Source organism: Bos mutus, chromosome 20, assembly GCF_027580195.1.
Source record: "Bos mutus isolate GX-2022 chromosome 20, NWIPB_WYAK_1.1, whole genome shotgun sequence".
Lineage (NCBI taxonomy): Eukaryota > Metazoa > Chordata > Mammalia > Artiodactyla > Bovidae > Bos > Bos mutus.
In genome coordinates, this window is record NC_091636.1 from 56,273,580 (window position 1) to 56,285,853 (window position 12,274).

Below are 12,274 nucleotides of genomic sequence, written 5' to 3' on the forward strand. Positions count from 1 at the left end.
TCAAAGTACAGAGAACTTCAAAGAGCGAGAATGAACGAAACATCACCTTAGGACGAAAGTGAGAGAGTTGAACAGAATGAGAAGTGATGAGGGAAGCACTGGCATTGTCTCTTTGATGGGGTGCGAAAGCCAGACTCTTTCTCCTGGTTCTAGCAAAGACATTACCCCCTACACCCCTGACCCATGGTTTTTATAGCCCAGAACATCTTCCATTCAAAGAAGATCAAAAAGGTCCTGAGGATTTCCTTAGTGGTGCAGTGGATAAGAATCCGCCTGCCAGTGCTGGGGACACGGGTTCAGTCCCTGGTCTGGAAAGATTCCACCTGCCTTGGAGCAATTGAGCCCTGCGCTAGAACCCTCGGGCCACAACTGCTGGACCAGCACACCACAACTACTCAAGCTTGCATGCTCTAGAGCCAACGAACCGCAACTGCTGAGCCTGAGGGCAGGAGGGGAAGGGGACGGCAGAGGATGAGATGGCTGGATGGCGTCACTGACTCAATGGACACGGGTTTGGGTGGACTCCGGGAGTTGGTGATGGACAGGGAGGCCTGGCGTGCTGCGGTTCATGGGGTCGCAAAGAGTCGGACACGACTGAGCGACTGAACTGAACTGAGCTTGAGTGCTGCAGCTACTGAAGCCCATGTGCCCCAGAGCCTGTGGTCTGTAAGAGAAGCCGCCGCAACTAGAAGCCCACACGCAGTAGCTGGAGAGCAGCCCCTGCTCGCCGCAGCTAGAGAAAAGACCTCATGGCAACGAAGACCTAGTGCAGCCAGAAATACAAAAAAAAAAAAAAAGCTCCTGAAAAGTCTTCTACTTTGTTCGTAGTGGCAATAGATTTTCCAGAACTTTTTAATAACAACAACAGTGATCATCAACACTTAGGATGGGCCAGGCGTCACACTCAGCCTTCTGCCTCCATTCCTCATTTCATCCTTACCCCAGCTTCCTAGGATACATCCCCAAATGACTCCCATTTCCAAGTGAGAAAACAGGTGTGGAGAGAGACCAGCATCATGTCCGAGTCATACAGCTAGGAAGAGGGGACGGCAGGATTGAACCCAGGTCGGTCTCACTCCTGCCTGGTGCCCTTCCACCTGTTAACTGACTGCATCTTCGCCACGCTGAGTTGCACAAGACAAACACTTCCCTTCCACTGGGCTGCAAGGCTCAGCTCCGGAGTGGCTGGTCACGTGGGTCATTTTCACCTTCCTCTTCTCACCGGCAAGACTCCAGCACTCCGAAGCAGCCACATCTGCTTTCAGTGCCTGAAGCTCCTGGGTGGTGGTGGGTGTGTGAAATCTTGGAACACTGTCTTAGCTCTTGCAGGCCTTGGTATGTTATTTTCAGTGGGAACCTGCATTATAATTACAGTGATCAAGCACCTAATAATTGGGTGTGCACCCCTCATGGCCCTCCTGCTCTCTGCTCACACAGATTCGACTTCATCTACGACCTCTTCGAACACGTTTCCAGCCGCAATAATCAGGATACCTTGAAATGCGGAAGCAAACACCGGCGGCCCACGGTCAGCTCGCAGTTCAAGGTTAGTTTATGCTGCTGGTCTGGATGGAGCCATCTTTATTGTGACTTTAGGAACTGAAAATCAGAATGAGCATCTATGGGGTCTATGAAAGGGTTCACTTGTTTTCTATCATCCTTTTAAAATAGGATTTTAGGAAGAAAAATATACTTTTGTTCCCTGAGCCAGATTTTTTTTAAAAGGTTTTTTTTGTCTTATTAAAGATAAATAACTACTTACTCTAAGTTTGTGAAATAGTCATTCTTCTTAAGGACTGTTTGGTTATTTGGGATTGCTCTGATTTGTATTTAAAGGCTCAGATGCATATAAAATATATTTCTTCCTATGTCTGGATTTTTTAAAAATTTTTCCTCAGTAGATTTACAGTATCATAACTAGGAAGAGTAACCAAGTGCATGGTTAAATAAGATCAGTGTCAGTCACCTTGTCCAGATGTCCAGAATTCAGGGAAAATAAGGAACGTTCTTATCTGCATCATAAATATGTAAGCCTTTTAGACAGTTTAGAGGCACAGCACAAGAAGGCCATTCCTCTAATTTAATTGTCCTGTTTTAGCCCCAGATCCTCACATGAGGGGGAATGGAGGCTTGTCGGTCATCAGACCTTTGTTAAATTTGCTCTCTGGGAGACTCTCTTTCATGTAGCTGCTCAGTTGGGTGCCGTGGGGTTGGGGGATGCTGTGTGAGGTTTGTTGTTCAATGTGTTTGGGGATCAGTTCAACCCACAGTCCCATTGCTGACAGTACTGGCAGGTGTGAGCCAGATAGGATGTATTTTAATAATAGCTTAATAATCACAGCTGCCGTTTATTATATGCTCTTCGGTTACAGTCACGGGGCTGATCCCTTTACATATGCTCTCTTGTTCACTTGGCTTATCATCTTAGAAGTATGTATTATTGTCCCCATTTTACAGATGAAGAGGCTGAGGTTTAGAGAAATGGAGGCTTGCTCAGTCCCTTTGAGGACTGAAGCTAGGATTTGAACGGAACTTGAGTCTATCTGACTCTAAACCCTAGGCTCTTATTCATCCAGTGGGATCATTACATCGTCTTTTTCTAAGTCAGTGTTGCCTGGAGTTGTCTTAGAAGTTTTTGCGATGTTGGTGACTTAAATTGAACTAGGAATCAGGCAGTGGAAGAGAATGGGCAGAAGTAGAGACAAAGGCAGGAGGCAAGGTCCCAAGTCAGGAATGAGTCCTGTTCCCAGAGGACTGGACTCCTTGGATGATGATAAACGGGTACCAGAGTATGAGGGGCCGTGAATTCCAGGACATTCCGTCATCGGTGAGAAATCCTAAGGCTTTCTGAGTACAGAAGTAACTAGTCAATGTAGTGGACACCCCAGTTTATTCAACAGCAAAATTATAAGAAGAAACAGACAGAGACTGAGGGAAAACCAATGGATTAAAATAGACTGAAAAGACATATCAACCAACTGCACTGCATGGATCTAATTATTTGCATTCTGATTTCAAAGAATAAACCATTTAAAAAGTATGAAATTTGAGACAGCGGAGTATTTAAAAATGAATCCTGAACTCATTGTACCTTTTCATCTTGATAGTGAGAAATATGTGTTAATTCTTTTCAGGAATGATATTGTGGTTACCTCTGTACATTTTAAAGTATTTAGCCTTTGGTAATACATACTGAAATGTTAAAGGATGAAATAGCACAGTGTCTGGGATTTGCTTTTCTACTAAAAGTGGGTGTGATGTGGACAGAGCAGGGATCAGATGAGACGAGATTAGCCAGGAGTTGAAGCTGATGACCGGTACTCCTTACACGCTCTGTCTACTTTGGTAAATGTTAAAAATTCTTCACAATTAAAAAAAAAATGTTTTAAAGAAAAGACAGCAGTATTACAGGAGATTGATCTGCCTGGTGATTGAAAGATCATGGTTCAAAGACCAGTGAGATGCTTGTGGAAGCTGTCATTTCCATGGAAATAATGAGGAACAACTCCAAAGGAGAGGTGATAGTTCTCAGGTTTTCTGTATAAATATTGAAATATCCCAGGGTATTTTTTTATTTTTATTTTTATTTTTTTGCTGGTTAACAGAAAAGTATTTTTAAATGGTACTATATCAAAGAAGTAATAAATGTTTGCATATGTGGAATAATTTCTATGATAATTATAATACCTTTATTTTATTAGAATAACATGATTAAAAATCAAAGGGGCTTCCCTGGTGGCTCAAATGGTAAAGAACCTGCCTGCAATGCAGGAAACCCAGGTTTGATCCCTGGGTCAGTCAGCAAGATCTCTTGGAGAAGGGACTGGCTACCCACTCCAGTATATATCAAAGAAGTAACAAATACGTTTTGCATATGTGAAATAGTTCCTATGACAACTATAATACTTTGATTAGAGTGACATGATTAAAAATAAAATCACTATTATTCCTCAGGTTTCTTTTTCTTGTTTCTGATGAGTGCCTAGGGTGCTGAGAAGTTTCAAGACATAAAAAGAGACCAAATCAACCTATACTTTTTTCTTTCTCATAGGACTCCCTGCATTCCTTAATGGCAACGCTAAGCGCCTCTAATCCTTTCTTTGTTCGCTGTATCAAGCCAAACATGCAGAAGGTAAGATTTACGACACTTCTCCCCTGAGACTGTCTTATTTAAGGCCACTGCTTTCTGGCATGGCTACTTGCTGATTTGGTTTCTCCAAAGTTCTTTCATTATAGATGGTTGGAAATGGATGTGACATTATTATAACATTCAGTGGGAAAAAAAATCCCTTTGTCTTTTGGACCTGTTTGCTTTTGAATGATGCCATTACACTTTAGAGAAACCTAGTTTAAAAGGAAACATTGCAAAACCTTGCATTTTTCCTTTAGCGTTGCTTTCAGATTCTTGGGCAAGCTCCAGAATGTGGTATATACCTTTTGGAAGAAAAGATTGGTGTGTTTTTTGTTTCGATGGATTTCTTTTTCATTTTTTTTTCTTTTGCTTTATTGTTAAACATGACAAAGAGTCTGTATTCTATGTAGTAAATAATGGATTTCAGGGACTTTAGTTAGTTGTAACTAATTAGAGGACTCCTGTCATCAAAAGTTTTAGTGTCTCGGCTCTCGGTTTTAGATTTTTAATGCCATGCCCTGATCAGAAACAGTGTGAGTTTTATACAGAGAATCTGTCTGAAGAAAGAAAAGAAAATGTGTTGTTGTTTGGTCACTAAATGGTGTTCGACTCTTTACAACCCCATGAACTGCAGCAGCCAGGCTCCCCTGTCCTTCATTGTCTCCGAAATTTGCTTAAATTCATGTCCATTGAGTCAGTGATACTATCTAACCATCTCATCCTCTGCCACCTCCATCTCCTTTTGTCTTCAATTAAGAAAATTTAGTATTAGGTGAAAACAGCTGCTCTGTCTAAGGCTAAATGGGTAATTGCCTTCAAGTGCTGTTGAAGAATTGACATGATCTTGATTTGGCAAACATCTGCTCTTAGTCCTGTGAAGAAAGGAAATCCCTTAGCAAAATAATAATGTCAAGGCCCCTCGTGGGGAAGAACTAGATGCCATCCTCATAAGGACTCAGATAAGGAATCTGACCTCGACTGTTTCATGCTCCCTAATGCTGGTGTCCATAACTTTGGTGGTGTGGATCTTTTGTTTTCCAGTTATCTCTGACTTAATACTACAGTAATATTTTCTTTAGAGTTTAAGGTGTTTTTTATAAGAACCACAATTCTGAATTCTGTCTTCTAGGAAGCAAAAACTCAACAAGGGGAGATTATAATCTGTTTGGTTTGTTACTCTGAGGTGTGATGGGGAGAATTTGTCATTTGTGTGGCCTAAAGTGACTGAGATTGTGGTTCTGTAGATCTGTGATGACTTACGGTCCATAAGGTCTGGCAGTTGAATTAGTAGCTCATCTTTTTGTTTTTCAAATTTTTAATAAAATGTTTTAGGTTATCACAAAATAACAGCAGCTTAACAATACATAGGTGTTTTTTTGGACAGAATGTTGAAAGTTAATAGCTAAAACATAACTGTGTTCCATGAAGGACCTTTTGTATAGCCCAGGGAAGTCTGCTCAATGTTCTGTAATGACCTAAATGGGAAAAGAACTTGAAAAAGAGTAGATATATGTATGTGTATTAACTGAATCACTTTGCTGTACACCTGAAACTAATACAGCATTGTTAATTAACTATGCTCAACATAACAGTTAAACATAACCATGTCCCATGTCAGCTGGTTTATATCCCTTTGCTGTGCCTTATGGAGAAGGCAATGGCACCCCACTCTAGTACTCTTGCCTGGAAAATCCCATGGACGGAGGAGCCTGGTGGGCTGCAGTCCACGGAGTTGCTAAGAGTTGGACACAACTGAGCGACTTCACTTTCACTTTTCACTTTCATGCATTGGAGAAGGAAATGGCAACCCACTCCAGTGTTCTTGCCTGGAGAATCCCAGGGACAGAGGAGCCTGGTGGGCTGCTGTCTATGGGGTTGCACAGAGTCACACACGACTGAAGCAACTTAGCAGCAGCAACAGCTGTGCTTTATAAAGCTTCCCTTGTGGCTCAGCTGGGTAAAGAATCTGCCTCAAGTGCGGAAGACCTGGGTTCCATCTCTGGGTTGGGAAGATCCCCTGGAGAAGGGAAAGGCTGCCCACTCCAGTATTCTGGCCTGGAGAATTCCATGGACTGTATAGTCCATGGGGTTGCAAAGAGTCAGACACGACTGAGCGACTTTCACGGTTTCTAAAACCCTAATTGGCGTATCTACGCGATGGATAGAGGAGCTTTGTGTTTGCATCTACACTTACAGGAGCTGTTAACCTCTGCCAGTGTTTCTTTCCTCTTCATTAGTAGTGCCGTAATTTGTTTTTTATGTATCTTTTAAAAACTAGTTGTTTGGCTGTTCTTTGTCTTGGTTGCAGCTCACGGGATATTCATTGAGGCATGCAGACTCTCAGTGGAGACAGGTGTGCAGGATCTAGTTACCTAAGCAGGGACTGAACCCAGGCCCCCTGCCCCAGGAGCAGGGAGTCTTACCCACTGGACCACCAGGGAAGTCCCAACAATACCGTAGTTTGAACCTGCATGTTTGTCCCAAATTTAAGGCCATGAGTATTGAGATACAATGTACAGCTTTTTTGACAAACCATAGTTTAATTTGGAACTTTTTCTCTCTTCTTAGTGATGTCATAATTGTGCAGTTTTATAGCCGTTGGCATCTTAGATTCAATGAAATGAGGAGAGCCGGCCTTGCCAGGCCTTATTTTTAAGGATAGAAATTTTAACTTTAAAACCTTGGCCCTCTGTGTTTTTGTTTTCCTTCTTGGATGGCATGGAGTTAGTTTTTTTCTTTAAATTGAAATCACTTTTGAAATTAGGCCTGTTTGAAAGCACTTCATTCAGAATGTTGAAGAAACTGCCTCTTTTTGATGTTTAGTTTTCCTTACTGGGATTTGGTTGTGTCTAATTGCTTTAGTGTTTGCATTAAAAAAAAAAAGAGCCAATCCAGCTTCTGGTTCTATTTTTCTTGGCTCACAGCCCTTCCTACCTCCTGACCTATGGCAGGCAGTAATTAATAACCTACCAGGAGATGGACAGGACTGTCAAAGACTTTGGAAACACATCTCGGTACCATTTTAAAGGCATCCAGCAAGTCAGACAGGAGAACTGACTTGTTTGAGGCCTAAGATGTAGGTGTGATACCAAGTGTGAAGGGACTAATTAGACTATGGGAAAGGTAAATTATGACTCGCTTAGCATTTGTTTAGTACCATTGGAAATATTGGAGTGTTACTGGTGATGATCTAGGAAATATATGTAAACAACCCTCGTTTGTAGTTTCTTATGACTTTTGTCCAAAGGTGAATGCTTCTAGAAATGTCACAGGGAAAATCTTGCTTGTCTTTCCCCAGATGTGGGGAGTGTGTATTTCCACCTTTCTCAAGTCAGACATTCATCAGGGGGCCTTAGAGGATGTATTGTTTTTTGGCCATATCACATGGCACGAGGGATCTTCGTTCCCTGACCAGGGGTGGCACCTGTGCCCCCTGCAATGGAAGCGTGGAGTCCTAACCACTTGACCACCAGAGAAGTCCTGGGGATGTATTTAAAAATGTATGTATATGGAGGTGTTTTGTACATCATTCAGGAATTTAGATCATGGGTTTTGGCAGCTTCTAGAGATTCCTTTTGGGAATTCTGTGACCCGAAAGGGGATGAGAACAATGGCTGTAAAGTCTGTGGCCTCAGGAGAAGCAGGGGAGCTGCCTAAACAGCTCCTTTAGACACCTGTGCAACACATCCGAGGCTCCCATGGTGGCCCAGAGAGCATACACACACGGCTTGTGCGCTCCAGGCCTGTGTTACAGGCTGCGTCCTATCCTTGGCAAGAACGTGACACTCAGGATGGAGACTTGGCCTGAAGCGTCTAGAAATCCTCTTTGGGGAATATTATGGGTTTTCATTATTGGGGATTTTTATGTTTTGCTTTGAAAAAACTGGTGTGAAAAAGTCCTACGTGTCTGTGCTCAGTCGTGTCCGGCTCTTTGCAACTCTGTGCCCGCCAGGCTCCCTTGTGCATGGGATCTCCCAGGCCAGAATGCTGGAGTGGACTGCCATTTCCTCCTCCAGGGGATCTTCCTGACCCAGGGAGCGAACCTACATCACCTGCATCGCAAGCAGATTCTTTACCACTGAGCCACCTGGGAAGCCCAGCGTGTTTTGCTTTGAAAAGCTGGTGTAAGCAGGGAGAATATAACTGATTGCTGAAACAGTTCTGTCAGTTCGGCTATAATAGTCTATGGGCCTTTGTTGTGAACAATTTGGAGCGAACCTCGGGTATTGTATAGAAGGCACTTTACTAGCGTCACCGGGCAGTCCTCCTGGCACTAAGTCATGAAGAAAGTAAAGGCATACCTCTGGGTAGGGGCTGGCCTGCAGCCAGCTCTTTGCCTCAGAAGACACTGGGGAGTGCAGTCCTCCTGTCAGCTTACAGTCTTCAGTTTACAGAGGGCAGGCTTCTCCATCAGATGGTTTTCAATTGGTGATGTGACCGTGTAGCTTTGTCCTATTGTGATTTGCTTGTTGTTGTTCAGTTGCTCAGTCGTGTCCGACTCTTTGCGATCCCACAGACTGCAGCACACCAGGCTTCCCTGTCCATCACCAACTCCCAGAGCTTGCTCAAACTCATGTCCATCGAGCTGGTGATGCCATCCAACCGTCTTATCCTCTTTCATCCCCTTCTCTTGCCCTCAGTCTTTCTCAGCATCAGGGTCTTTTCCAATGAGTCAGTTCTTCACATCAGGTGACCAAAGTATTGGAGTTTCAGCTTCAGCATCAGTCCTTCCAATGAATAGTCAGGATTGATTTCCTTTAGGATGGATTGGTTGGATCTCCTTGCAGTCGAAGGGACTCTCAAGAGTCTTCTCCAACACCACGGTTCAAAAGCATCAATTCTTCGGTGCTCAGCTTTCTTTATAGTCCAACTTTCACATCCATGCCTGACCACTGGAAACACCTTGGCTTTGACTAGATGGACCTTTGTGATTTGCTTAGGCAGTAGTAGTTCCTGGCCAGATGTGTCCAGACCAACCCCAGAAGATATCGGTACCAGAGAAAACCTGCTTTGCCTCCTCAGAGTTTCTCCCCCAGGGTGTCCTGTGGCCTGTGATCTCTGCCTTCTCTCCTTGCTTATTGTTTCAGCAAATAATTTTTAGTCAGAAAAGTCCATTATTAACATTCCTCAGTTCAGAATTAAACAAGGGGACAGACGGATAAATATCAGAAGAGCCTTCCCGGGTGTGAGAACTGGTTCTCTGCACTTCCCACCCCCGAGTGCGAGGCCCACTTGCTACAGGAGCAGCAGGGCGTGTTCTCGCCTGGAGAACTCACAGGACGGTGGAGCCTGGTGGGCTGCAGTCCATGGGGTCACAGAGTCGGATGCCATGAGCAACTCACTCACCCACTTATTCAGAAAATAGTACTGGGGTAGAGAAGCCAAAGCTTAAAAGGAAATGTGAAGGATCTGCCTGGCTTTCATCACTCTTCCTTCTGTCTTTTGATATGGGGAACTCTTGGGTTCTAGGCAGAAGCATCTTTGATTCCTGCAGGGTCACCTTAAGTTTTAACTCCGCGTAACCATATCCTCAAAGATTCTATCAGGTCTGCTCTAAAAAGGCAGGATATGGGTCAACTGAATGGCCCTGACGCTGGGGGCCTCTGGGGGGAAGCTTCTAGCAGAGGTGGCTACGTGGAGTCAGGTTTTTCTAAGGGAAGAGGGGTGTCCACGCCAAGGGGAGCTCTGGACCAGGCGTCCCAGGAGGGAAGCCCTGCGGTCTGTGAGTTGGAGTGCAGCCATGTTTGCTGGAAAATGGAACATCCAGTAGGACAGTGGAGCTGGACACACAGGGCTGGCCCCGCTGTGATGGCCTTGTCTTAAAGCACCGTCTTCAGGCTCCGAAATACGAGGACAGCCCAACCGTCTCACACCGAAGTCGTCTTCTAGAGACTTCAGGGGAGGCCAGTTTTTCCCCTTAAGTGAGTCCTGCTGACCTGTGTCCCTCTCTTCATGCAGCCGCTGTTGACACCGGCCCAGGTCCCTGTTTAAGACAACACTCAGGACCACACAGCATCTGAGAGTGCCATGTTAGTGTTACAGAAACCGGAGCCTTTTGTTTCCAGAGGCATGGTGATTTAATGAATGGCTTCATGAATCCGGCACATTTAGTCCCAGGGGTTCGTGTTTGTGTGGCCCCAGGGGTGCTGCCTGCTATGTTTTTCCTTAGGTTTTTTGTTTGTTTTAACAGAGTGCACATGTTAGAAAGTTCTGATACTATGATAGTGCATTTCCTACCTTGACTGTTTTGTCCTGTCTTATTCTTTCTCGATCTTTTCCCCTCTCATTTTACTCACCTTGTTTCTCACGGGCCTTTCTGAGTTTATTCCAGTGACCCTTTACATTCCTTTTTAGGCATTGGTGTCTCTACCCCAGTGCTGTTTTCTGAGTGAGTGAGTGAGCTAGTCGCTCAGTCGTGTCCGACTCTGGACTGTAGCCCACCAGGCTCATCCGTCCATGGAATTAATTCTCCAGGCAAGAATACTGGAGTGGGTAGTCATTCCTTCCTCCAGGGAATCCTCCTGACCCAGGGATCGAACCCGAGTCTGCTGCATTGCCGGCAGATTCTTTACCATCTGAGCCACCAGGGAAGCCCTGGCTGGCTTGTTTTCTGAATAAGGTATTCCATAAATACAGAAGATCTTGACCATGTACAGCTTTGCTGGCTGTGTCTTCCATCTTTGCACGCTGCTGTGTAGCCCAGTCTACATCCAGGCCCTCATGTGTGCTCAGTAAATGTTGAATTGAATTGCTCGTCAAAGGACACCATGATTATGCCCATGGTGTGTGAATACTTGACTTTGCCAGAGATAGACTTATGCACCATCTTTAATCCTTACTGCTGTAGGTTTCATTCTAGTTGGGTTATTTCTGGTCTGTTTTTTGCTGGATCATCTTTGATTTCTGCAGTCGGAAGTTACCCTGGGGATAAACCAGTAGGTCAGTATTACAGTGATGTTCTTACTGTGATTCAGCCTTTCTGTGTTACTATGCTATCTTTCTGTCTCCCAGATGACCCCTTCTCAGATGCAGTGTCCCCCACCCCTAGGATCTGGAGCCCTTTGGAAAGAGCCAATCACAGCGCAGGAGACTCATTCACAAATATTGAGAGTTGGCCTTGCTGCTTCATACACAGACGCTCAAATCCTTAAGTGGAGTTCCCCTAGGGAATGTGTTCTCTGCCAGGATTTGGCGAGGAGGTTTGGGTGTACAAACCTGCTGGATAACAAGAGTTGAACCTGAAAGGTTAAATGCTATATTTTAGCATTTTGATTGAACTTTCTAGAATTTGGGCTTCCCTTGTGGCTCAGCTGGTAAAGAATCCACCTGCAGTGTGGAATCCCTGGGTTAGGGAGATGCCCTGGAGAAGGGAAAGCCTACCCACTCCAGTATTCTGGCCTGGAAAATTCCATGGATTCTATAGTCCATGGGGTTGCAAAGAGTCGGACACAACTGAGAGACTCTCACTTTTCACTTTCTAGAATTATACATCATCCAGTTCAAACATTATCTATTACCGTATTTTATTGACTCAAAGATTCTCATGGTTGTAAAGGCACCATTATTTTATACATCACTCTAAAAGCAGAAGTTGTTCCTAAGCCACTTAGCTACAGCACCATGCTGTCCTGTCTCCAGGCACTTGCTTTTGGCTTTGCAAGGGGGGTCGTTGAAATGGTCAATGAAATGGAGGTCGTTTGTCCATCACAGATCCTCGCTCTGCTGGTAAGAGTTACACCTTGTCGCTCCGTTTCCAGGCCTTTCTGCAGATAAAATGACTTTCCATTTCTTTGATGACTCTAAAGAGGAATATTTAGGCTACATTTAAAGGCCAGCTGGACTCAGTGCAAGTAGTTCCAATAGTGCCTGTGATTTTCAAAGACAATGAAAAGCTGTGATGAAATCCATGCACATGCGGTATGGAATTGCATCATGATGGCCATTCAGATGTCAGCAAGCCGTGGACACATTCAGGCGTATGGAGAAAGGAACGTTTGCATAAAGAATTGATGAAATATGATCTGTTTGTCCCCTTTAAATGATACACCAAAGGATCCGTCTCCCTCTTCCTAAACTAATCCTCAGGAATGGATAATTTACTCTTTGTTTACACCTAAAGGGACCCTGTTATCTTTTCTTTCT

At 44.3% G+C, this 12,274-nt stretch overlaps 1 protein-coding gene across 1 annotated transcript in view; it reads left to right on the forward strand.

Moving 5' to 3' along the window:
• Positions 1–12,274, forward strand: part of MYO10 (myosin X) — a 260,360-nt gene that overhangs the window by 167,545 nt on the left and 80,541 nt on the right. Inside the window, exons 18-19 of the mRNA XM_070357696.1 lie at positions 1,438–1,546; positions 4,052–4,132. Of these exons, the coding sequence (XP_070213797.1) occupies positions 1,438–1,546; positions 4,052–4,132 (190 nt within the window). The remainder of the gene's footprint in view (positions 1–1,437; positions 1,547–4,051; positions 4,133–12,274) is intronic.